The sequence below is a fragment of the Hyaena hyaena genome, unplaced genomic scaffold (genome assembly GCF_003009895.1).
Source record: "Hyaena hyaena isolate Hyena2069 unplaced genomic scaffold, ASM300989v1 scaffold_13, whole genome shotgun sequence".
NCBI classification, from domain to species: domain Eukaryota; kingdom Metazoa; phylum Chordata; class Mammalia; order Carnivora; family Hyaenidae; genus Hyaena; species Hyaena hyaena.
The window spans coordinates 856,438-883,001 of NW_024080645.1; the positions used below are offsets into that span (position 1 = coordinate 856,438).

General features: G+C 49.9%; 2 protein-coding genes and 1 long non-coding RNA gene across 3 annotated transcripts; 1 reads left to right on the forward strand and 2 right to left on the reverse strand.

Moving 5' to 3' along the window:
* Positions 1–1,600: 1,600 nt before the first annotated feature.
* MRPL46 (mitochondrial ribosomal protein L46) lies at positions 1,601–9,893 on the reverse strand. Its single transcript, XM_039217460.1, has 4 exons — positions 9,636–9,893; positions 8,168–8,354; positions 7,226–7,399; positions 1,601–1,990 (listed from the first exon to the last, which is right to left on the reverse strand). The coding sequence occupies exons 1-4, from the start codon at positions 9,861–9,863 to the stop codon at positions 1,737–1,739; spliced, it is 843 nt and encodes a 280-aa protein (XP_039073391.1). The 5' UTR covers positions 9,864–9,893; the 3' UTR covers positions 1,601–1,736.
* A 244-nt stretch (positions 9,894–10,137) lies between these two features.
* On the forward strand, positions 10,138–21,370 carry MRPS11 (mitochondrial ribosomal protein S11). The gene is given in 7 exon segments (XM_039256865.1): positions 10,138–10,162; positions 10,165–10,255; positions 10,449–10,571; positions 16,111–16,209; positions 19,093–19,222; positions 20,281–20,346; positions 21,003–21,370. Coding segments are annotated over 7 exon segments (642 nt in total). The 3' UTR covers positions 21,111–21,370.
* A 126-nt stretch (positions 21,371–21,496) lies between these two features.
* On the reverse strand, positions 21,497–25,757 carry LOC120220164. Its single transcript, XR_005525484.1, has 3 exons — positions 25,625–25,757; positions 24,903–25,012; positions 21,497–21,640 (listed from the first exon to the last, which is right to left on the reverse strand). It is a non-coding gene; the product is annotated as an uncharacterized LOC120220164 (long non-coding RNA).
* Between the last annotated feature and the right edge of the window lie 807 nt (positions 25,758–26,564).

A 26,564-nucleotide genomic window follows, 5' to 3' on the forward strand; every position in this document is an offset into this window, starting at 1 on the left:
AAATTCCAGTCTTGGAGTGAGCCACCCTCCCGGAAGTCCCAAGTGCTCACCAACCGCGGAAGCTCTCCGAACACCATCCACTATCCTTCCGGATTTTTATGAAGGCTTCATTTCACCGGCAAGACTGATTAATTACATCCTTGGCCGGCATGGGTGACTGAACTCCAACTCCAGCCTTCTCCCTCCTAGGTCAGGGGGTGGGACTGAAAGTTCCAACCCTCTAGCCACATGGTTGGCTTCCCAGGCAACCAGCTCCCATCCTCAGGTTACCAAGGGGCTTTCTAAAATACACCTCGTTAACATAACAAAAGATACCTTGATCACTCTCAAAACCATTAACTCCATAGGAGTTCTGTGCAAGGAATAGGTACAGACCAAAAATATATTTTTTTTAATAGGTCATCATATCACAGTCTTGAAAGTAGTCTCCACCTCACCCTGGGGATCCCTTCCCTTCCAGGCTGGAGTTCCCTGAGGTGGCAAATATGTTCACCTGTACAACTCACTCCAAATCCCAGAAAGAGAAATGCACCCCTGGCCCCATGTCTGCACTTACCCTCACTTGGTGGCCAGGTTTCAATCTCAGGGTGGCGCCACTGCCCATGAAATCAGCAAGCCTCAGCGAGGGGACACCTCCCGACTGCAACGCAGGGAAAGAGCATGTGCAGGGGGTACACGGGAAGGAGGGCATTATCAGGACAAGGCACCTCAATTTTAACCTCGGAAAGCAATCTCCCTGAGCCTGGGGAAGAAGACGAGGCTACATCCGAAGCAGAAACAGAAATCCCAGTTCGTCAGCTTACGTTGCACAGGCCCGTCCATTCAACCCAGAAGGCCGTGGGAGGGGAAACGCAGGAGCTGGGAGTCAGGACTACACCGCTGCACTGAAACCAGCACCCTGCGCAGACAGACGTGGGCCTGAGACCCTCCCTCCCCTCCACTCACTGAGCAAACGTTCCCTGGGTGCCCACTGTGTGCCAGGGACCAGTGGTGACTCAAGCAACACAGGGAGGGATCAAGAGCCCCAACGCGGAGACAAGAGACCAGCCTTCTCCTCCCGCACCCTCAGTGACTTAAGACACTGGGCAAATCCCATGCGGCCACAATCCCCCGTTGATAAAAGGGAGGTGACAGTCCGACCTCGTTATTTCACACAGCTGTCTCAGAAAAGATATGATTAAATTGTTTAAACACAAAATGCTTTAAAAAAAAAAAAAAAAAAAAAAAAAGGAAAGGAAAGGAAAAAAAATCCAAAAGAAAAAAGCAAAGGAAGAAATAATTTCCTAGGCTAGACCGATACACTTTCATATCAGGTACAAAGGAAGGAAAACACAAAACAGATAGAGGCCAAAAGACTACACAGAACTAGTTTTTTCTTTTTTTGCCTGAGCCTAGAAGCGTTCACAGAACTCAAGGCTTTTAGAAGTTCAGTTCACTTCCCTGGGTTCTCCTTCTGGGCCCAGGGAGCCAGCTGATTCACTATGAAGTCATGCCACACTCAGTTATCAGCCTGGATACAGGCGCAAGGAGCCCTGAGAGACAGCCCTCTCTTCACAGGGAAAAGCCAGTTGTTCTCAAAGGACGAATCAGACAAGACCCACACGAAGATAAACGCATTTATTTCTCCGAGTTTGCTGCACGATGTTCCCAGCAAAGACGGGGCCAGCACACAGTGTCCTCAGGGCCCTGATGGCAGGCCTGTGCGGGGACTGTCCACAGCAGCACCACGCTGTCTGTCAGAGGTCCAAGAGAAATCGCCTAACCTGGGCCAGGTACTTCGGTTGCAAGTAGTCACCCAGCTCTTCCTTACAGACCCAGACATGCTGGCCCTTCTTCCGGGCCTGGGAGAAGTCTCCTCCGGTTAAGAGCAGCGCTTTGAAGAAGAATACTTTGGCCCCGAGGCTACTCTCTGTCCGCATTGCCTGAGGGAACTTGAACTTGTAGTGGCCACAGGGCGCATTTCCCAGGAACTTGGCTTCCACTTTGTTTTCTGAAGGGGAGGATGGGGAGGAAACAGAATTGGAAGATAAGGATACACCCACCTGTTTACTCTGGCCCCCCAAATCACGGGGGGGGGGGGGGGGGGTCCTCTGTAAGAGCAATCCCTGGGAGTGAGGACGAGGATCATTTCTGCAGAGCCTCCTCCCCTCTGCATCCAAACGTTCCTGGCCCACGGGGGCCTCCAGATTCGCTGGGTCCATCGCATGTGCCAAGATACTGCCTTCCAACTGAAGTCAGCAATGCAGCTCAAATGCCACTAACCTGGAGTCACAGCACTGTGCTCCTAGACTCAGCCTGGCCACTGTCGGCTGATGACGGACCAAGATACTTGGTATCTGTAAAGCAAAGCTCATTAGCCTTTTAAAGGGAGTATTCCTTGAAAAGCAGAAAAAGGACCCCATTGACGTCTATAGGGTGAAAATATCATAACCAAAGTTAAAAGACAAAGACAGATGGAGAGATACTATCCGCAATCTATAACAACGCATTAACCTTGACCGAGCCCTTCAGGGGAGAGGGAAAGGATAGATTAATTACTAAATGGCATTTGGAGAACTGGCTAAAGAGGAAAAATAAAGCTGGATTCCACCAATCTCAGTCCTCAAATAAAACTGACACCATAGAGATCAAAGATGTAACAACAGACATTTAACTTTCATAAAAGGATTGTTCATTCTGGATGGTGGTTTCATGGATATTTAATATTTCCTGAACTTTTCTGTATCTTCAAATTTTTTTTAAATGTTTTATTTATTTCTGAGAGTGAGAGAGAGACAGCATGAGCAGGGGAGTGTCAGAGAGAGAGGGAGACATAGAATCTGAAGCAGGCTCCAGGCTCTGAGCTGGCTGTCAGCAAGGAGCCTGACTTAGGGCTCAAACCCACAAACCATGAGATCATGACCTGAGCTGAAGTTGGATGCTTAATTGACTGAGCCACCCAGGCACCCCTCAAATTTTTCACTAATGAAAAAAAATAAGCCGAAACAGTACTAGAAAAAAATGTGGGACACTTTCTGTATCATTTTTGAGGGGGGAACCCTAACCAAGACACAAAGTTCAAAAAATCCATAAAAGAGAAAACTATTTATTTGCATAAAATTTCTACCAGGAAAAACAAAGCATAAAAGTCAAAGACCAAACCGACCCGCTAAGAAAAATATTTTCGACATGCTCCACGAAAGAAGAATATCTTCAGGTATATGAAATATTCAGAGATTAATGAGAAAAAAGCCAACAAATCTAAAAGAAAAATGAACTAAGCATATAAACAGGAACTTCCACACAAAATAAGTATCGCTGATCTATAAACTCACTGAAAAATGCTCAGTCTTAATTAACAATTAAGAAAACACAAATTCAAACAACAGCTTGTCATTATTACCGAAGTCCCAAAACTTTGACCACTGCCTGTCACGGATAAGAGAAAAAAAAACGAGCACTCTCGTGTATATTGTTGGGGTAGAAATTGGTGATAACCGCCACCTTTGCTGAGAGTTATCAATTTTATGTTGGCGTACCTTTCATCCAGAGATGCTGCTTCTAGAACTCGATCCTCCCAGATAGATCCTCCTCACAGTTTCTCTGTGCACGCAAGCAAAGATGACTTTACGAGGGCGCTCACTACAGCTTGTTTGTAAAAGGCAACAGACTGGTGAGGGGAAGTGCAGTGAACACCGACTGGGAAATCACACAGGTGTCAGAAGGCGTAAGCTACGGCCTCCCATGCCAGCACAGAGAGACGCTTACAAGCCGTACAGAAGAGAAAACAGAGGTATGTGACCATGTTCCTACTATACGTGGGGAACAAAACCCAGACAGGGTATGTATGTACCTGTGATTTTTTTTTTTTTTTTTTTAAATTTTTTTTTTTTTTTTTAATGTTTTATTTATTTCTAGGAGAGAGAGAGACAGCGTGAGCAGGGGAGGGTCAGAGAGAGAGGGAGTCACAGACTGAAACAGGCTCCAGGCTCTGAGCTGGCAGTCAGCACAGAGCCTGACGCGGGGCCCGAACCCACGAACCGCGAGATCATGACCTAAGCGAAAGTCGGACGCTTAACCGACTAAGCCACCCAGGCGCCCCATTTTTTTTTTAATGTTTATTTTTTAGAAAGACAGAGCGTGAGCCAGGGAGGGGCAGAAAGAGAGGGAGACAGAGAAACGGAAGCAGGCTCCAGGCTCCAAGCTGTCAGCACAGAGCCCCATACGGGACTTGAACTCACGAACTGCGAGATCATGACCTGAGCCTCAGCTACGTGAGCCACCCAGGTGCCCCTGTGCTTGTGATTTCTAATAGGATACACCAAAAAGTGTTAATGGCAGGTGTCTCTGAGACCTGAAATTACTTATCCTATATTACCTTTACTAGACACCATATATAACGAACTGCTTCTCAGGACTATAAAAAACAAAACAAAAAAGCCACTGTTAGCGTCACATGAGGAATATATGTATGATGTGAGTTCGCCTGCAATACACACACACAAAAATGTCAGCAGTGGGTATCTACAAGTGGTGGAATTATACTGGAAAGTCCCTTTATACTCTCCTGAATTTTTCACTTATTTCAATGAATATGTATTATTTTTATATAATCTGGAAAAACGTACTTAAAAACATAATCAAAACAAGAAGAGAAAAGAAATGGTTCATTATAAAATGAGCAAAGAATCTAAACAGGCACTCACAGTGGAGCCTTGGTGGCTCAGAAGGTTAAGCACACAACTTCGGCTCAGGTCACAATCTCACAGTTGGTTCATGAAGCTTCCTCAAGCCCCTCGTCAGACTCTGTGCTGACAGTTCGGAGCCTGCAGCCTGCTTTGGATTCTGTGTCTCCTCTCTCTCTGCCTCTCCCCAACTCACACTCTATCTCTCGCCCTCTTTCAAAAATAAACAAACAGGGAATCTGGGTGGCTCAGTCAGTAGGGCATCTGACTTCAGTTTGAGTGATGATTTCACAGTTCATGAATGCGAGCTCCACATCGGATTCTGTGCTGACAGCACAGAACCTAGAGTCTGTTCAGATTCTGTGTCTCCCTCTCTTTCTGCTATGCTCTGCTCATGCTCTCTCAAAAATGACAATTATTAAAAAAATTTTTTAAGAAACAAAAATTTATAAAAACATTAAAGGGGTGCCTAGGTGGCTCAGTCGCTTAAACATCCGACTTTGGCTCAGGTCATGATCTCGCTGTCCGTGGGTTCAAGCCCCACATTGGGCTCTGTGTTGCCAGTTCAGAGCGTGGAGCCTGCTTCGGATTCTGTGTCACCCTCTCTCTCTCCCCCTCCCCCACTTGTGCTCTGTGTCTCTCTGCCTCTCAAAAATAAATAAATGTAAAGAAATAAATAAAATTTAAAAACATTAAAAAATATAAATATGCACTCACAAATAAATACAAATAGCCAATAAACATATGAAAATATGGTCCATCTCACTAGCAATCAGGAAAATGCAAATGCAAAAGCGATCATGTTTTTACTAACACAGGCAAAAATTAAAAAGAGACGATTTCATATGTTGGTGGGGTCTAGATAAACAGACCCTCCCCTACACCACTCCTGAAAATGTCCAGTGTCACAGTACCTATCAAAACCTTAAGGGTCCATCCTTGACCATCAATTCCACTTCTAGGAATTCCATCTTGCAGAAGGACTGGGGAAGGGAGGTGCCAGCGGGGAGGAAATACACGGACTCCGACTTTTACGCCTCCATACTCTTACATTTCTTGAGCTTTTCTTCACCACTTTAATTATTTTACATTATCTACGGTTTTAATAACTGCAATAAATCAACATTTTATCTGTCATGCACCCATTTAGTGTGAATACATCTTTTACACATGTCCTCTGACGTTTATTTATTACAACAAGAACATGAAAAGGAGGAAAGTGGATGCCGAGTGGAAGCCTCCCCACGTGGCTCACAGGAGGAAGGGCTGAGCCAGCATCGCTCACGAATGTGTGAGGGAATCAGAGGATCTGAACACAGGTGTCAGCTGAGGACACAGGAGCACAGCTAAGGTCCCCAGGTCCCCACCCACTCCATCTGTCTCAGCCCCTCTCGCAGGCCCCCCACCGTGGAGAAGGGCCGACGTGGCTGCTGCTGCGTTAGCTCGTGCTCGTGGCAGGGCCAGGAAAGTGGCAGCGCACCGACCCTGCCACACCTATGTCGTGAGCCACGTACTTTGCTGAGAGCTGCGATGATGGGGAAGAACAGACACTGTCCGGGCCTCTGAGGGGGTCAGAATTCTAGCTGGGGACAGAAACGTGTCAATAAACAACTGTCAGGCAATGGAGGAAGTGAAAGGGCATATTCTCCATTAGAACATAAGCTCGGGCAGAGCTGGGGTAGCATCCTGCTCATCTCTGGGACCCCAGTGCCTGAAGGGCGTCCAGCAAACGGCAGGCTCAGAGCAAATGTTTGTCGCATGAAATGAACAAGAGGCGCACACAAATCTCTGGGAGCCGAGGGAGGAGTAGGCTTCGGAGGGGCTTGGAGAAGGTTCTACCACACAAGGTGTAATGTATAAGCTGAGCCTCCAAAACCAAGGAGTCAAACGAGGGAGGAGTAAACCGCTCCAGTCAGAGACCAGCATGGCCTCAAAATAGAGATGCACGAATGACCGCATTACTCGAGGAACGCAGAAAGATCTGCTGGGTCAGAATTCAGAACACACAGTGATATGTGGTCGGATGGTGAAGGCCAAATGACAGGATCCACTCGGCCAACCCTGCAGTCTCACCAACCTCCCCGTTTAGGAACTGAGACCATAGTCTTTATAAAGAAAAGAGCCACTGGCTTAAACTTTGAGATCCGAGCCTGTGGCTGGACCTCGTACTTTCCCTTCAGAAGCAGCTGCCATGTGGATAGTATTAGTTAGAGAATGAAAATGTAGATTTTAGGGGAAAAAAAATTCAACCCACACAAAGAGTAGAAAAAAAAATGGAGCTCGATAAAGCGAGTATGTTTTACAAGTGAAAGAAAGAACTGTTTCTTCTGCCATCAGGAAGACCAATGTGCTGTACTATAAAGAAAGAAAAGAAAATTTAAAAATCCCAGTGGGACAAAGACTCTCAACTGATCTACAATTTTTTTTTCTGGCTGAAATGTTTAGAGATATCAAAGTTTCCATTAACAAGCCACCTCCAACCCTTAAAGTCACCCTCCTGAGTCGGCCTGCGACTGAGTCAGGAGGGAGTTGGGAGGTCCAGAGGAGGGCAGAGAGCTCACCTGACAGTGTGGCCAGGGTTCGCTCAGCTGTTCCTCGGAGGGTCTCCCCAGGCCGCCACTCTGCCTGGGGAAGTATCCAAATTTCCTCGTCTCCAAGCTTCTCTTTGACCAACAGAACAAGGTTCCTGTCTAGCTTCCGGTATGGTGAGGTTCGGTCGTTCTTTTTATCGGCTTCTGTGGAGAAAAGGGGGGGTCAAAAAAGACAAGAAGACTGTGATCTGCCAGAACCAAGAAGAACAGAATTTTATGGTCTTCCTTGGAGGTAGACTGTGCCTCAAAACCACAACCTTTGTCCTCTTATAATCAAAGTACAACCCTGATGCATCGACTTCATACCTCTTGCAGGGCAGAGGCTCACAATCTTGAGAAAACTACAATGTAAGAAGAGAAAACCAAAAGCTGAACTTCTCCTTTGAAGAGCACAACACAAACTGCTTTGAGCCTTTGGAAAGGAAGCTACACCCAAACTACTTCAAACACTACAACTTCGCTGGGATTACTGACTTCACCAGGTCCCACTTTCTCTGTTCCTTAGTCTTCACATTAGGAAATGAAGATAAGAGAGTTCAATCCGCTGTTTTAGGAAGGATTTCAGATAAAACACACAAAACTAACTAACTAACGAGAAAAGCTTAATCTCCCTCCTACTCTCACTCCCAAAAGGGATTTTTACTCAGATGACATTCATGAAGTTTCACTGCGAGAGAAAAGGCTATCCCAACACCCTTACCTCCCACTCAAAAATTACAAAGGCCTTTAAAAATTATATAGGGTAGATAGGAGGAACAGGGAAACAAATTTATTCGTCTCCAACCGGAAAGAAGCTTTGCAATTACTTGTTACTTAAAACACAAAGTAAGGGCTAAGCAAACGTCCTGTCTGCAAACCAAAATACCACCACCCCCTTCCTTTGTCTCCTGCTGGCCTGAAAAGACCACAAACCTGTTATGCGAGCTCCAGGTTTGAACTGTAGGAATTTCTGCTCCCATACGTCTTCCAAATCCTGCACCAACAATACATTCTGGTCATCTTCTTCATCATACAAGTCAGCTTTCTTCTTTGCCAGTCTCTGGGCTTCAGCCAAAGCGCGAAGCTCATGGTCTGAGTACATACTTCTCTCTACCTCAATCTGGGAAAATTAAAAGGACAAAAAAAAAAACAAAAACAAAAAAAAAACAAAAACAGGCAGAATGGAAAACAGAGCTGTAGCACGTTTGACAGAAGATGAACTTTACCACTCATCATAACCAGACATACAATCAAAACATCACAGGAAAAAGAGAAAGAAAAAAACGTCACCTGCACTTTGAGCTTGAGCTACATTTGCTAAAATGTTAGAAGGCGATCGAAGATCAGGCTGCTTCAAAGAACAGAAAAGTAGGAAAGGCATTCCCTGCCCATGGTCCATGGTAAGCATGCTCTGAACCTGTCAGTCTTCGATCAGAATCTCACCATGGACTTTCCTACCTCATGGAGTTTGTACAGACACTGTTCTAACTAGAATGTTGTCCCTCATGTTCTTCTCCCAGGAAATCCCTACTTATCAATTTAAATACCATTTTCTTAAGGAGATATTCCTTGACACCTCCTTAAATGCTCTAACAGTAGCTCTATCTTCCTTTACAACACTTACCAAGCTCTGCAGTTATAGTCATGTGATTATTTGGTTACTGACTGGTCCACCTCCGCTAGACTGAATAGTCTGAGAACTAACAACATGTCTGTCTTATTCACCACTGCATGCCTAGCCCTTAGCACAGCGTCTGCACAAAGTAGGTGGGAATGGATTATCTATAAAGTGATTAATAAAGTGTTTGCAGAATAAATTAATAAACCAAGTAAAAAGCACAAAGTGACGTTTAGAACTCTCAGTAGCCAAGGCAAAAAACATCTCAGACTCTGGGGAAACAACCACCTTCTATCACTATCTATGGGGATTTAATCCCCTCAAGCCACTACGCTTAATATTTGCCCTTGTCTTCTTACTTGCCCCTCACACAGACAGACTTTATCGCACCATTTTAGCGATGTGCCCACTACCTTTTCCTAAACATCACAACACAGACTTCCTCCTCTCTAAATTATTGACGACCTAGGACAGAGGAGTCCGTCCTCTTCACCACCGCACACCTAGCGTGTGCAATGAAAAGGCAAACCATCTCCAAAGAGCTGCCTAACGTGACAATGAAGAACAATGAAAACAAACTATCTTTTATTGAACGCCTTCTATGTACCAAACCAACCCAGTAAAGTAGATACGAATCTGCAGGTAAATAACACGGAAGTTCTGAGACTTGCCCAAGGACACTCAGACTAACTGGTGCCGGGGTCGCGATGGAACCCAGGCTCACGTGTCTCTACTGGTTCCCCCAGCAGCTCCTAGAAGCCGTGAGCCGCACCTCAATCCTACCTGCTGCAGTAGAGCCGCCATCTCTTCCTGCAATGGGGTCAGCGGCTTCGAGACCAGCGGTGGCCGCTGCAGGCACAACGCGCCCAACAAGCGCCATGGAGACCCGCTGTTCAGGGGTGCGGCCGCAAGGGCCAGGCTGCGAGAGCCAAGGCTACCGGCCCAGTGCCCCTCGAACCGCCGCCAGCCCTTCGCCACCTCTAACACAGTCCGTCTTACGGGCGCCGCCATTTTTCTGCCTTCCCACAAGGCACCGCGGCTGCCTACGGGGTTCCAGGCCAATCCCACACTCCCAGAAGGCAGCGCGGGAGCGGCAAACCGGAAAGACCTCTGTCCCGGGACCTACTGGAACGAACCATTCCAACTTGGGGGGGGAGGCGGGCGCAGATATCATGTTAGATTAGCGAAAAGGAAGACAGTCCCAGTTGGAACTCTAAACGATAGTTATTGTGGAGTATTTAAATGGGAATAAAAGTCTTTAATGGACTTTATGAAGAGTAATGAGATGACTTTCCTCCTAAGCCCTCCCCCACAAGCGCTCCTGGTGTTGGCGCCGGTCCAGCTACGCCGGCTCCCGGGTCGCCGGGGACGGGAGCTGACAGGGGTCAATTCAAGTCATGCAGGTGGTACGAAAGACGGGGTCTTGGTTCTTGCGGTCTTGGGCTCGGTCACCGACTCCCGGGTAAGAATGATCAGCCCCCTCCGGGCCCACGGGTACCCCCGCGACTGCGCTGCTGCCCGTGTCCCCTCCCCCCCTGCCTCCCGGACTGCAGTAGCTGTTACGCCTGGACCTCACCGAGATTTCCTTCCCCGCAGGGTCGTGGCCGGGGCGCCAGCCTCCACCGTCCACACCGGCGCCCAGCAGCTACCAGACGCGGCGGCCAAGCAGGAGGTTGAAGAGAAGGAGGAAGCCCCGGCTCCGAGCCGCAGCAGCTTCAGGTGAGGGCCACTCAAGCCCAGCCCACCGACCAAAGTCAGAGAACCAGTCAATTCCCAACTCTGCCACTTGCCATCTTTGGGGCCTTATGCAAATTAATCTCTCAGCCTCAGCTTTCTCGTGTACGAAGGGAAAGGCTATGAGGGACGTGGGGATGCAACGAGATGCGCCTTGGCACCAGCGGATGCTCTGTTAACAGTCTGATGAATGAATGAGTGAATGTCGGAGGTGTATAGTAAATGTCACCGTGTTTCTCTCTGAGAGGGGTATTCTGGCCGACTAACAGTCTTCCCTGGGCTTGGATAAATAGGAAGGGGAGCTAGGGGGCACTAGGCTATGGTGGAGATTAGTGAGTTGGTGCAGGGTGGCTTTTGTGCTGAGCCCTAGGGACTGGCACCTTGCTTTCCAACAATGCCACCACCCCTATGTGCCATCACATCCATTTAACAAACCTACTTGGTGCCAGGCGTTGTGCTAGGTGCTGGGCACCCAAATACAAAAGATTGGGGGCGCCTGGGTGGCTCAGTCAGTTGGGCGTCCGACTTCGGCTCAAGTCACAGTCTCACGGTTCATGAGTTCGAGCCTCGCATCAGGCTCTGTGCTGACATCTCGCTCAGAGCCTGGAGCCTGCTTCAGATTCTGTGTCTCCCTCTCTCTCTGACCCTACCCTGCTCACGCTGTCTCTCTCTCTCTCTCTCAAAAATAAATAAAACATTAAAAACATTTTAAAAAACCAAAAAACAAATACAAAAGATTGTTCTTCCCACAAGTAGTGCCCAGTGTACTAGGGAAGACAGACGTGCAAGCATTTTCAGCATCATGTGGTCAGCAGTGTGGTGGAGGTAAGAACTGGTTGCGTGGAAGTATGACGAAACCGATGTCCCACTCCTGAGGAAGAGGACTGACAGGAAGATAATACAGAGCTAAAAACAGAATTGAACAGGAATTCAACTGGACGACATGAAAAGGATCATTTTAGGCAAAGCTAATATTCTGTGTAAAGGCATCGGTATGAAAGAACATGGTATATTCCAGGGGCGGGGTGTGTGTGTGTGTGTGTGTGTGTGTGTGTGTGTGTGTGTGTGTGATGGCAGATGAGGCCAGCCAGAGAAAGCATAAGAATGCTGAGGGTCTTCTCTGTAACAGTGGGGCTTTCACAGTGTTCCCACTGTAAGCAGTGGGGAGCTGCTTAAAGGAATTTAAGCCAGAATCCTGCTGGAGTCATTCAGCAACGTCAGGCATTATTTAAGGTGTTGGGACACATCAGTGACCAAACACCCCCAAAACTCTGCACCCATAGAACTTAAGTTCTAGCGAATAGGGGACAGTAAATAGAAAACACGTACAACATGAGGGTATGACACAAGGTGAGAGTGTGTCTGTTGTTCGGGAGGAAGATCAGGAAGACCAGTGTGGAGTGAGGAGTAAAATGGGTGAGCGGGTGAGTGGTGCAGCAGCATGTGGGGCTGCATCTGTGTGGCCGTGTAGGACTTCGTGAGGACTTCAGCCTTGACCCTGGGTGAGATGGGAAGCCACTGGAGAATTCTGAATAGAGGGTTGACATGATGTTGCTTCATTTCAAAGAGTCCCTTTGGCTGCTGTGTTGATACTGAACTGTGGGGAAGCAGGGATGGAAGCTGGGAGCAGTCTGGCAAGATCATTGGAAGATCACTGAAATAACCCAGCCAGGGAAGGAGGGTGGCTTGGACCAGGATGACAGCTCTTGAGGTGGAACACACAGAAAGTGAGGCCGGCAGCATGTATCCGTTGTGTAAGGTGTGACAAAAGGAGAAGAATGAACAACGCTGTAAAAGTTTTGGCCTCAACAGTGGGAAAGGTGGAATTGTCACGTAAGACAGAGAGACTGCAGGAGTTTGGCTTCCGGTGGTTATGTTTAAGGCACTTAGTTAACATCCAATGGAGATACAGTGTAGGCATTTAGAAATGGAATTCAGGGGACCGCTGGAGCTACACACGTTTGGGAAATTCACCATATAGATGGCATTTAAAACCACAAGACTGTACAAGGTCATCAAGAGTATAAGTGTAGGTAAAGAGAAGAGGTCCAAGGACTGAAGCCTGGAGCCCTCTAAAGTTTAGAAACTTAGGAGATGAGAAAGAATCAGCAAAAGAGACAAAGAAGGAAATTCCAGAGAGGTAGTAAGAAAACCTAGAGAGATTTCTTTTTTTTTAATGTAGTTCAAGGGCAGAGAGATCAGCTATGTCAGGTGTTGTTGATAGAGTAAGTCACTGTGTTGATGGCAGAACTCATTGGATTTAACACTGTGGGTTGGTGACCTTGCCTAGAGCATTTTTGGTGGAATCATAGGGCTAACGTCTGGTTGGAGTGGGTTCAAGGAGAGCAGGAGACAGACAGAAACGGCAAGTAAAGTCAGGTCTTTAAGAGGGAATAGAGAGATGGGCAGTAGCTCTGGGAGGCTTTGGGATCAAGAGGTTCTTGTCTGTTTTCAGGTTGGAGAAATGACCGTATGCTTTGCGGATGGGAAGGATGTGGGGGTGGAAATGTGCTGGAGTGGTGTCCTTGAGAGGCAAACACAAGCAGAGCATCCAAAGAGGAGAGAGGGCAAAGGCTGTGGGCACAGATGTTCAGTAGTGGAAGCCGGCATAAATTCTGATTGCCTGTATTTCCCTGTGAAGGTCATCAGCTGGCTGTAAGGCAACAGAAAGAAGGTGGGGGTTGAAAGAGACAAAGGAAGGTATAAAGCAGTCCTCCAGGAGAGTGGAAGAAGAGTAATTGAACTGGGGACATGCCTACAGTGCCAGTCGCCAGTCAGTGCTGAGGGCCCACTTGATGTCAGAAGTCATTAAAATAAAGCAGCGGCTCTCAGCTGGGGCGATTTGGCCTCCACGGGGACTTTTAGTATCTGAAGACTTATTCGTTGTCACAACTCAGGACACTGGAGGGACAGCTAGTGGGTAGAGGCCACGGATACTGCGGACACTCGTCAGCGTGCAGGCCAGCCTCTCACAACAAAGAATTGTCTTGCCCACAGTGTCACAAGTGCTGACGTGGAGAAGCCACGGCACGTGGAGAGGCCCGTCGACACGGGGGTGTGTGCTTCTCTAGCCAGCTGTGCAGATGCGCACCCAGGCTGCAGAGAAGGGGCAGCGGGGGCTAGGGTTTGCCAGAAGGGTGCGATGACGAGGCAGAGGATCGAGGGGAGTGATTATAATGATTGGTCAGTGGTGGAATTTACTGGAAGCCAGGAGAGAAGTGAAGGCGTGGGGGGTGGGGGGAAGCATACCAGTGGGGATAGGACAGAGGACACGGATGGGGCCACTGGAGGAAAGGAGGTCACCAAACAGAAGCCAAGGGGTTGGAAGGATCTTACGGAAGCCGTGTATATAATAATGACAGGAGTGGTGAGCCAGGAGCTATTCTCTGCATTTTTCTACATTTATTTGCATTTAAAAAAAAAAAACTCCTCTCCAGCCACAATGAGGAAGCGGTTGAAGAGCGGGAGGCCAGGCCTTCTTTATGTGGGAGCAGAACTGCAGATTCCCGGGCCCAGGTCCCACACTGTCAGGGTCAGTTTGGGTTGGCGGCACGCAGGGCCCAGCGCACTCCCACGCCTCAGGTGCCTGTAGCGGAAGTCAGCCCTTCGGCAGAGCAAGCGGCGGCTGTTTTCGGTCCTTGGCCCTCCCAAAGAGACACCATGTGTGCTGGCCACTCTCCCTGTCCCTCGTATGAGGACGGGTGTGAAGAGGCTGCAGGCCAGGGCCCGAAGGCTTTGTCTTTCCTTTGTCCGGGCCTCCCTGCGGTGAACCACTCATGCATTCGTACAGTGGACCTGGCTCGCGTAGAGGTCCGATCTTGTCCATGCCTTCAATTAAGTGGTTCATGTTCCAAATCCTCCCTACTGTATATAAAGGGCAGCGCACTGGTACGTTCCATCTTGGGTAGCCGTAAGTTTTTGGACCCCCAAGTCAGTAGGGGAAATGATCAGTGTTTTAAACATTGACGTCATCTCAGAGCCTCATGACTATCCGTCTTGGCTTGTAGGTTAAAAAGCCCGTGACCTGCTGAAGGCTGAATCACCCCCACAATCAGGCCTAGCGAGAAGGGGCACACTTGTAACTCTTGAATACCATTGTGTTATTTTCTGTTTTGTTTTTTAAAACTATCTCTAGGAAAGCAGGTAGGGCTTGGCGGCAGGATTGTGCTCCTATAATAGTATTTTCTAACCCAGCAGCCACTGAATCTCAGGAGGCTGTGGGAGGTACAAACAGGGTCTGATTCCTGCGTGTAAGCAGGAGGCAACAACAGGCTTACCCGCGTCTGAATGTTGAATGACAACTGTGTGTGTCTGAATAAAAGAAAGCACAGCATGGTGAACAGAGCTTTGAACTGAGGCAGGGTCTCCTAGACCCCAAAGCCTGGTTTCGCTTGCTGACCCTGTACCCCTATTGGTACCTCAATTTCTCCACCTGCAGACCAAGGGTACTGATCTAGAGATGGCCAGAAGACAGATTAGACTGCGCTAGAGAAAGAACTTGAGCCCACACCGTGTGTAGGTCAGTGCTCACAGCCCAAGTTCCACATCTGGTTAACGGGGGATATTTTAGAAAGAGATTCTCAGCCCAGTCCAGAAGTCAGGCGTGGGGCCGAAGCATCAGAACCATGTGATTCTGTGCAGCCGGCTTGGAGATCTGGTCTGGAGTAGAGGTTGGCAAACTGGGCTCCTACTCAAATCTGGCCAGATGCCTGGTTTTTCGTAAATAACATTTTACCGGAACATAGTCCCGCCCAGTAATTTACTGTGGCCTGTGGCTGATTTCGTACTCCCAGCGGCAAAGCCGAGTAGTTGCAATAGAAACTTCATGGCCAGCAAACCCTCAGTTATCTACTCTCTGGCCCTGTACAGAAAAGGCATGCTGACCTCTGTCATAGGAGATACTGGGTTGGCTTTTTTTTAATAGTGATGATATCATAAGTATATTATTTTGTGTGTGTGTGTGTTTTTTTTTAAATAAAATAGTCAAGATATCACCTGAAACCAGAAATAGAGGTTTGACCTTATTTTTTTTTCTTTTTTTTTTTTTTTTAAAGAGACAGAGACAGTGTGAGCAGGGAGGGTCAGAGAGAGAGAGAGAATCTGAAGCAGGCTCCAGGCTCTGAGCCAGCTGTCAGCACGGAGCCCGACGCGGGGCTCGAACCCACGAACTGTGAGATCATGACCTGAGCTGAAGTCGGACGCTTAACCGACTGAGCCACCCAAGTGCCCCAACATTATTATTTTTTTAATTGCAGAGAGAGCGGCTCATAGAGAATTGAAAATAATGATCTGATTGTACGAGAAGGGGCAGGGGAGGGTCAAGCGTGTGGATAAAATTCTCTCCTAGCGACTCGCCAGGAGGGCCTAGAGCCAGCACACAAGAAGCCACCGTGTTCACCAACACGGCGGTGGCACCGGACGGATCGGGGGCAGCTGCTGCAGAAGCAGGTCCAGGTGGCCGGCTGCTGTGTTTTGTGGTCTTAAAAAAACTCAGGATTCACGGAAAGTGTCTCTTTAATTGCAGCATTTGCCCTCCACTTCCAGGGCAGGAGAGCCCTCTGAGGTGGGCAGGAAAGAAATTCGAGGAGATCCCGATCGCACACATTAAAGCATCGTACAACAAGTAAGTGGGAGGCGCACCAGGTAGGTCCGCTGGGGGCTTCTGTCCCCTTCGTGGGGCAGGGCAAGCCCAGGGTGGGGGGGGGGAGGGCCGCGCTCCGCAGGGCGGAGTTGATGCGGACGTTCCCCCCAGCGCCCTTGCTCCTTGCCTGGGGAAGCCACCTCTGTCTTTATAAAGTTTATTCAGGGCGCCTGGGTGGCCCAGTCGTTAAGCTCTGACTTCGGCTCAGGCCATGATCTCACGGCTCATGAGTTCGAGTCCCATATCGGGAGAGATTGAGCCCCTCTTTGGGTGAGCCCCACTTCTGTCTGTCTCTCTCCTCTTCTCTCTCTCTCTGCCCCTCGCTCACTTGCACCCTCTCTTTCAAAAAAAGTTTACTCAGATTTCATGAGAACGTGAACTAGCTTATCACACCACGTTGATAAGCTTTCTTTGCCTTTCTTGGGAATAGTACTTCCTGGTTCTGCTCAAGAGCTGGAGAGAGTGTTCACTGAGGTGTTTGTTGAGTGTTGCTATGCATTAGGGAGCATAGGGTGGGCGATACATAAATGAGAGAGGTGGTTTAAGAGTATATGATTTATTAACAAACTAACCAAAACATATCTCCAAATAAGCACTGTTCCTTTGAAGTACTCACTCTGGGCCTCTGTGCGTTGACCTCTAACCTCACAGGGCTAAACGGGAATAGTGATTTACTGTGACAAGACTCGTCTTCCGAGTGGCTGACAGGCAGGTGCCTGGGACTTCCTGGCTGTGTGTCAGCAACAGAAGCCTTGCTGACGCTGGGGACAGCTTCGCAGGCCAGGCCCTCACATGGATGTAGGGTCACTGTCTGGTCTCAGCCTGCCCGTGACACGATTCAGAGGCCCACATGGGAGACACCTGACGGTCAGGGATGGGGCATGGGGCGCTCGTGAGATCACAGGAGTTGCCCGGCGTGCGTCTGATAAGCTCAAAATGAGAACAACCGGATTTCTGTTTCTCACCGTCTCAGACTAATAAGCATGTGGGTGCTGGTGCTTGTTGGAGCCCCTGTGGCCCACCCTGTCCGTGTCTGCTGAGGTTGTGTCGGGGACAGGCAGCTCTCGCGCTCTGCTCAGTACAGAAAACCCAGGACGCCCTGCCAGGGGCAAATGGCGGGTCGCAGCCAGGCCAGCAAGCAGACGGCCCAGACCCGGGGCCAGGAGGCAGAGCCGTGTGGACCGAGGGGAAATGAAAAGTGTGTCTAAGTATTTCTTTTTTTTCTTTAATGTTTGTTTATTATTGAGGGAGAGAGAGCGAGTGTGGGGGAGGGGTAGAGAGAGGGCGAGAGATCCGAAGCAGGCTCTGCGCTTACAACAGAGAGCCTGATGCAGGGCTTGAACTCAGGAACCGCAAGATTATGACCTGATCCAAAGTTGAACACCTAACCAACTGAGCCACCCAGGCGCCCATGTCTAAGTATTTCTTAAGTCAGTTAGAGATGACTGGAAAAAAGTTTCACTTTTTTTTTTTTTAAAAAAGTGTTTTGGTCTTGGAACAGAGTTCATCAGCATTAAAATTATCCTACACAGGGGTCGCCTGGGTGGCTCAGTTGGTTAAGTGTCCAACTCTTGATCTCAACTCAGGTCTTGATCTCAGGGTTGTGAGTTCAAGACCTGTGTTGGGCTCTGCACTGGGCATGAAGTCTACTTAAAAATTATCCGGGGTGCCTGGGTGGCTCAGTTGGTTAAGCTTCTGACTTCAGCTCACGTCATGAACTCACAGTTTGTGGGGTCAAGCCCTGTGTCGGGCTCTGTGCTGACAGCTCAGAGCCTGGAGCCTGTTTCAGATTCTGTGTCTCCCTCTCTCTCTGACCCTCTCCTGCTCACACTGTCTCTCTCTCTCTCTCAAAAATAAATAAAACATTTTTTAAAAAGTATCCAGTATGGTAATACTGCTCACTTTTTTAGGTATGATAATGGTTTTATGGGATTTTTTTTTTAAGTCATTATCTTTTAGGACTAAATACTGAAATATTTACCAATGAGAGTTGGGTCTGGGATTTACTTCAAAATAACGCATCACCGGGGAAGACCAGAGTGGAAACAGGGTTTATAGATGAGACTGAGTTAGATATGAGTTAATTCCTAAAGCTGGGTGATGGGTACATGGGTGTTCATATACTTTTCTGTTTGTTTTTGTGTATATTTAAAACTTCCCCTAACAAAAGCCTTTTTAAAAAGTTGCCTGATGCGAAACATCTAACTTCTTAGGAAAACAAGCCAGACAGGGATATCAAGTCTAAACACCGGCCACAGAGAAGACACCAGGCAGGAAACGTTCCACCCTTCTTCCGGATGACACTTACCCACCCCACAGTGTGCAGCCTGCCTTAGCTCGGGCTGCTAAAACAAAATGACCACAAACAAGGGCTTACACAACAGACCTGGATTGCTCACAGCTCTGGAGGCCGGCGTGCGGGACCAGAGAGCCAGCGCGGTGGGGCTCTGCTGAGAGTTCCTCCGAGTCGCAGACGGCCGCCTCCGTGTTGTGTCCTCACTTGGTGGAAGAGGCAAGGGAGCTCTCTGGGGTCCCTTCTATAAACCAGGGCACTAACCCCGTTTGCGGAGGCTCCACCCTCGTGACCAGGCCGTCTGCTTGCTGGCCTGGCTGAGACCCACTGTTTGCCCCGGCAGGGCGTCCTGGCCAGAGCCGTCCTTAGGTCCTGTGACGTGTCAGATTTTGATGGGGTTCAGGGGGTGATGGGGAGCCTTCCTGACGCCTCCTGTAGGAGTTCAGAACGTCCGTCTGACAAGTTCAAAGGGAAAGCAGTTGAATGCCTTTCTCTTTCTCACCAGGCGTGCAAGGGCCTAGTGTTACTTCCTGACCAGCCTTTGTGTCCCGTGTCCCCCTCTGCTTTCCCAGCACGCAGATCCAGGTGGTCTCTGCCGCCCACCAGCCCCTTGCCCGCGCTTCCTGCGGCACCGAGGGGTTCCGGAATGCCAAGAAGGGCACGGGCATCGCCGCACAAACAGCAGGCATAGCTGCTGCCACGGTAAGTGTGCGTCCTCTCCGGCTCCCTCTGTGCTGTGTGTCACTCTGTGCAGGACTGGTCCCGGGGAGGGGGCTTCTCCTTGAACCAGTCACTCATAAGCAGTGGTATTTGCCGACCCTTGTTCGATACCCTAACATCGGGGGCAGTTTGAAGGAGCCTCTTTATCTCGTGAAGCACCAATTCGATTGTGAACTGTTGCAGACCTTTCTAGAAGCAGATTGGCAGTATGCACCTCTTCGTGTACTTATCGACCATCTGCTGTACGGCAGGCACTCTACATTCATTAACTTAAATCCTCAGGAGACGCTCGGTATTACCCATTTTTAAGGGCCAGAGTGTGCGACTTGCTCAGAGTGATCGGTCTGGGTCCACAGCCCAGGCCCAGGCAGGCCTAGGATGGGCCTTACAGAGGTTCACACTCTGCCAAATCAGAAGTATTTCCTGAAGGAAAACCTCAGCCTTCAAACAAACCTTGATGCCCCCAAATAGTATTTGCTGCGTATAAACGATCATCAGAATGTGTTAGGTGTCCCCCACTGGACAGACTGTATACAGTAAAAGGCGTCAGCGGTAACAGTGCCCTCTGCATGGTGGGTTGAGTGGACCTCTGTGTTTTCCAGACTTTCTGTAATGAACGGCCTCTATAACCAAGAAGCAAACTTTTAAGTGATAACACTTAAAATTTAAAACGATAATACTTTTTAAGTGGGTTATTTAGGCTCCACCTTAAAATCCTGCCTTCAACCCCCCCCCCCCAGAACAATGGGAGCGACGTGTAGAAACCTCCATCAGGGGGCAGTGCTGCCCTGGGTTAGCAGGGATCACAGCTGACAGTAAACTCAGGATTCGACAGGTTCCATGCCCTCTGCCGGAGTCTGCCCTGCTGTGCTGTGTTCTGCCCGTTTATGGGCGGGGGGGGGGGGGGGGGGGGGGGGGGGGGGGGGGGGGGGTCGGGCGTCTTCCCTGGAGCAGTAGCCCTCTTGCCCCAGGCAGCAGGAGCAAGAGATCTGGATGGAGCCGGTCTCTCTCTGGAGCACTAACTGCTTCCTTCTCTCCAGAAAGCTGCAGGGAAGGGCGTGACCCACATCCGAGTGGTTGTGAAAGGCCTGGGGCCAGGGCGCTTGGTAAGTGACCCAGAGGGGTCTCTGAGGGGTCTCTGTGGCGGGTGTGCTTCCCTCCTGGGAGAAACAGGGCTTGAGCACAGTCAGGACTGGAAAACTCTGTGGTGGATTTCCATGACAAGTTTGTTTCTTTCTGCCTTCAAACCTACTAAGCTTCTCAAAAGCAAGCCCAGATCACTTAGTTTAATTCATCAGACACTTATTGAGTACCTGCTGGGTGCCACACACTGGGAATAGAAAAGTGCTCCCTGGGGGCTGTCACAGACGGACCCCTCAGTACAGACTAGCAGGTGCAGTGGTAAAGCTTGTGCCCAGCATGTTGGGCACCTACTGGGTATTTCCCCAGAGGTGATATCTCTACTGAATTTTTAAGAATAGAAAGGTATTCACCAGGTGTGGGGGGAGAGAGGGAACATTCCAGGCAGAGGAAATGACAAAAGTGTGATGATTACAGGGTGTTGGGATTTACATATAGTCTTGGTGGGAAGTGGTCAGGGCACCTAGAGAAATGCAAGCATCAAGGACATGGTTCAGGGGTTTAGTCGGGAGTCCTTGGTGAGAGAAGAGTCAGGACTGTAGGTAGGAAAGCCCCATCCCGGCCCTCTCCAAGGTCTTTGTCTGGGACCATGCCATTCTACTGTTCCTTCTTCCCCTTCTAGTCGGCCATCAAGGGGCTGACCATGGGGGGCCTGGAAGTGATCTCAATCACAGACAACACCCCCATCCCGCACAACGGCTGCCGCCCCAGGAAGGCTCGGAGGCTGTGATGGAAAGGAAACCTGCCCCTGAACCTGACCTCAAGTCCCGCCTCCAGCTGGACCTTGTAGAGAGCACACTGTCAGAGCTCTCTCCAGAGGAGGGCTTGCTGGAGCCCCCTCAGGGGGTAAGAGGGAGCTTTGCCCCCTTCTGTGGTCATCTCACTTGTTCCTTTGACTGGAGACTGTGTCCAGAAGTGACTCCAGAGGACCCCATACTCCAACCAGGAAGTGCTGCCTCTGCTCTGCAATAATAAAAATATCCCACCATCTGGAGTCGTTTGAGTGTTTTGCTTCCAGACTTGCAAACACAGTATTCCCTTTATTTGGCCTTTATTCAGGTGGACAGAGGACCGTCAGTGTATCAGACAGGGCCCAAGCAAGAAATAAATGGTTCAAGAGGTTTAAAAGAGACGTTTAATGAAGATTCTTTACAGAGGTGCAGGCAGGGTTGAGGGAACAAACGCACTTCCAGAAACTTCCAGGACTAGCAAGAGCCGGAAGCCCCTTTCCAGGGCCAGGGGAAGGGGCGGTTCCAGAACCTGGGGCGGAGAGCGTAGCCTCAGTCCCAGAGGGTCAGCCTCATAGACCACGACAGTGGTCCCATGCTTCCCACGCTTTGCACACTGTAGTTTTAGAAAATGTTCTTTTATTCATAGCAGGGCTTTGAAAAGGAAGATAATGCCCAGGAGAGCCCACGAGCACAGACAGGACACTGGGGGCCCTAAAGGACCAATGGTCCTGGGCCCAGAAGCAGATGCCTGACACTGCCACCAGAGCCCACGGTCGGGGTGTGTGGACAGCGCACACTGCTTCGGTGTGAGCACTCGGTGCATGCCAGGGTGGGCAGGCTTTGGCGCTCTCTTAGACTGTAACTCTCTTAAACCTCTTCATCATGAGGTCTTGGCCTCTCAAAGACCTGCCACCCCCTTCCCTAGAAGACGAAAGTGCATGCACCAAAGGCAGCAAACCACTGACCTAAACTACTGGCTGCCCTGTCCCCTGCTGCGCAAACCCTTCTGAGCAGCGGGCCCCGCAGTCCTGAGGTCACGGGTGGGCCGTGTGCTGGCACCTTCCCTGGGGCCAGAGGAGAGGCAGAGCTGGGCAGTGGGTCCCCACTCCACACCAGCAGAGTGTCGGCATCGGCTTGTGTGACACCACCTCGTTTCCTGCGGCAGGGCCTCGGACTCTTTCTGCTGCTCTGCTCCGACCGCTCCAAGCTGGTGGCACAGGACTGGCCATACCAGGGAAGCCTCTCTGCTCCCACACAGGCAGAAAGGCAAATACGACTTCTCTCCTTTTCCCAGAGACGCAGTCTTCCCTTCTTGCAGCCAAGGTCATCACCTGCCACCGACATGCACCATCACCACCAACATAAGCCTGCTTCACACTAGAGCGCCTGGATGCTGGCAGAATGGCCCTGCACGCAGGGGAAGCCATTCTCCAATCGCCTCTGCCTACAACCTCGCTCTGACGTGTCCATTCAACAAAATGCATATATACCTTCCCCCGGGCCTCCTTACCGGTTTTCTCTATTCAGTTTTCCTCTACTGGATAGACACACTGCTTTTTAAATCTGAGTAGCATCAGCCCCAAGCAGAAATTGCCCATTCAACCGAATTAAGCAAACATAGGTTTTTGCTCAATCAGTTCAGGCAGTTGGGGGACAGAAATGCCGTGACGGTCCTGAATGGAGCTCACAGTCTGGGGAAGCTAGACAGACACGAGACCAAATCAGAAAGAAAGAAGTTCCAGAAAAGAGGCATAAATGGCCTTGGTGTTTGAGTGTAAGAATGGCACCCTCAGTTTCAGGGAAGGAAGGGAAGGCTTTATGGAGGAGATGGCAAGCAAGAGAAGCCACTGGACTAGAGTGTGTCCTTAGCATCGGAAGCTGGCAAGGCAACACGGCCAAGGTGCAGGGGGTAAGAGATCATCGGGTTACTGGATGTGGCTTGGTTGGTGTGGGGGGTCCCGGGGTTCAGACCGGAGCAGAAGACATATGGAGGGAAGAGCTTACGGAAGGAGTCAAACACCTTGTGGCCACACCAAGAATAAAGAGGTTCAGCAGATGTGGGGAAGGGGAGGTGGGCATGCAGAAGGCAGGAGACAAGGAAGAACTCAAACGTTGGGGACTTTAAAGCTCACTCGTTTACAGGCAATGAAGTTGGGTAGGTAGGCGTCGTCTAAGATCAACTGGAAATAAGAATCCCAGAGGTGTGAGGCAAGAAACTATGAGCTGCAGACAGAGATGTCTGTCTTAATGCTGAAGCCGCAAAGGGAAGTCAGGGAAGGGAACAGAGGACGTCTGTGAGAGCGAAGGTCCCTAAACAAAGCTGAGTGGCCCAGAGAAGAGGAAGCAGCAACACCCACCCATGGCTGACACCCACCCGTGGCCGTGTGAGGTGCAGAGTTGGGGAAACGGACCTCCAGGGACCACGGAGGAAAGAGAGGGGAGGTGGGAGGAGCAGAAAGCAGGCTGCGGGCTGGGTGTGGGGGAGGAAAAGGTGCAAATGGAAGGGTCCTGTTGTGCCTGGAGGGGCGGGGACAAGCACCTGCCATAGCTCTGGTCTGCAGGGATGGAACCTGGGTCCAAGGCGTCCTCTGCTTCTAACCGGCTTTTATAAGGAATGCAAAAGGTCAGAAAGCATGAAGAGGTGCCCAGTCTCACTAGTAAGCAGGAAATGGAAATTAAAATGCATGACCTTCCTTCCCCAAATGATGCTAATCAAAGCCATGGTGGGGCTGAGACTGCCCAGGAACAAAGCAGAGAGTGAGGAAAGCAGGAGGCCGAGTTGTAAGAGCCGTCCGTGCTGGAGGAGGAGAAGGCGTCAGAGGCGGGATGGGGTGATCAGAGGGGCGGCAGGTGTGCTGTCGCGGGGGCCAAGGGACAAAGTGCAGGCTGCGGCTCAGAGCTCTAGCCAGGCGAGGATCGGGCAACAGCCACCATTTGGCAACCTGGAGGTCACCTTCCCCAAAGGGAGAGCGTCTGGGGCGGGGGGGGCATGGGAGGTAAGGAGGAGCCAGAGGATCGGTAAAGGCTGTGCCATGGCTACAGAGAACGTTCCGGACCCCCCACACTGTCCCCTGAGAAGTGGCAGGCCAGGAGTCAAGGTGTGGAGGCGTCCTGGACCTCAGGGAGGAGATGGAAGTGGCTTGGAGCTTGGGAGAGGCAGCCCTCAGTGAGGTGGCAGGAAGCCAGGCCTCAGCGGAGAGAGAGCCCGCCTGGGGCTCCCGGTGACAGGTGTGCCCGCTGTAAGTTGGGGACAGCAGTGCTCGACTGGTCACCAGCAACAGAAAGAAACAGAACATCCTTGCAATCAGCACACAGGGAACGTTCCCCCTACCTGCCACCACCACGGCCCCCACACCCGAAACAGTTGTTCTGAAATAAAAGTGCTGTTCCTCTCTGAGCCCTTACTGGGGGGAACAAAAATAGCTAGAGAGAGCCTCTTCAGAGGGGAGTTTGGCAATATCTGTCAACAGTTAGGATGGACAGGCCTCTGGCTTCAGAACCCCCTTCTAGGAACACATGATATGGAGCGGCACTGTCCCCGAGAGCTCCCTGCACCATAGAAATACTCCGTGTCCTCCCTGCTGGCTCGTTGGCCACTGGCCCCATGTGGCTCCTGACAACTCGAGCTGTGGCTAGTGTGACTGAGGAGCTGAATACTGAGTTTTATCCAATTCCGATTAAGTGAAATGCCAATTAACTGAAATGTGAATGGTAACATGCTGCCAGTGCCTACTACATTGCACAGTGCAGTGTAGATACTTTTCATGGGTATGGCAAGTATGCAAAGGTACCTGTTTCCTGAAGCCCTGTGAGTAAAGGCAAAATACTACAACCGAAATGTCCATCAATAGCTGGCCGGTTAAACACATCAGGGTTCATCCATTATAATGGAGTGTCAACCCTGAAACAAGCTAATGTGTATCGCTGAGTGAAAAGTAAAAGGGTCCAGGGGACAGTGTGCATAGTACAGTCACTAATTTTTGTACAGAAGGGCAGGATATTGGGGCGCCTGGGTGGCTCAGTCAGCTAAGCATCCAACTTTGGCTGAGGTCATGATCTCAGAGTTTGTGGGTTCGAGCCCTGCGTTGGGCTCTGTGCTGACAGCTCAGAGCCTGGAGCCTGCTTCAGATTCTGTGTCTCCCTCTCTCTGCCCTTCCCCTGCTCGTGCTCTTTCTCTGTCCCTCAAAAATGAATAAATATTTTTAAAAAAAAATTTTTTTAAAGGGCAGGATAGGGGCGCCTGGGTGGCTCAGTCGGTTAAGCCTCCGACCTCGGCTCAGGTCATGATCTCACGGCTCGTGGGTTCAAGCCCTGTGTCGGGCTCTGTGCTGACAGCTCAAGAGCCTAGAGCCTGTTTCAGATTCTGTCTCCCCCTCTCTTTCAGCCCCTTCCCTGCTCATGCTCTGTCTGTCTCTCTCTCAAGAATAAACATTTTTTAAAAATTAATTAAATTTAAAAAGGGCACAATATGTGTATGTAAATATATATGCGGTAAGTGCCTGAGAAGACATACCCCAAAATGGTAGCATCTCTGCAGAGAAAGAAACGGTAAGTGGGAAACAGGCGGAAAGGAGACTTCACTTTTCATCTTTTTCACCCTTAGGATAGGGTGCCTTGTAAACACTGGTGCTTGCTCAGATTAATTAATGAACAACTACAATAAAACAGAAATAAAGCACTGGTTTGTAAAAAAATATATATATATATATATACATATAAGCTGCGAAGTTAGACATTATATATAAACCATCTGCTCAAGGATGCACATAACATCATTAATAGAAACTTTGACTCTCTCGACCCTTACTGCCCCCAGTCCTGCGGGAGGTCTAGTTTTTTGGGGGAAGGCATCTGACTTGGCTCAGAAATGTGCTGTGGTAATTAATCTGGCTTCTCCTCTCTGCCTGCCTGGGTTCAAATCAAATCGTGCACATGCTCTGCGATTTAGCATAACAGGACTTGCCAGAGAGGCCGGCCTCTGTGTCATTACTGCCTGGCTGAAGGAGGGGGCAGACAGAGCCAAGTGCTCTGTTTCCATAGTGCCCCATGGTGGCTTAACCACCGCGGCTTTGCGTAATCCCCTTGAACGGAAATGAAATGTCAACAGAGGGGCAGCCTTGTGTCCAGGGGGCCCTGGCGGGCAGAACAAATGTGGTCTAGACCCAGACAAGCACGGACTCAGCACACAGGCTGTCAGGCCACACTCTCCACGCCCCCCACTCCCATCCAGACCTCAGGTTCCCCCTCAGGTCAAAGAGGGGGTGAGTGGGATGCAGCTCTCGCGTCCCAGGAGCCCGCAGCTCGTTTATGGAAGTCCCGGGTCCTGACACACTGGTGGCCACACGGGAGGAGAGCCTCCGGGGTGGGACAAAGGCCTGAGCGTGTGTCCCAGAAATGCAATTAGCCCTTCTCCCCCCAGCCCATCTCCCAGGGGCCCGTGAGCCCCTCCAGCT

Coding starts and splice junctions, on each gene's coding strand:
- MRPL46 (XM_039217460.1), bottom strand. CDS start 9,863: ATGGCGGCGCCCGTAAGACGGACTGTGTTAGAGGTGGCGAAGGGCTGG. Junction 8,355..9,635: donor TGGCGGCTCTACTGCAGCAG/GTAGGATTGAGG, acceptor TAATTTTCCCAG/ATTGAGGTAGAGAGAAGTAT. Junction 1,991..7,225: donor AACCCTGGCCACACTGTCAG/GTGAGCTCTCTG, acceptor CCTCCCCTTCAG/AAAACAAAGTGGAAGCCAAG.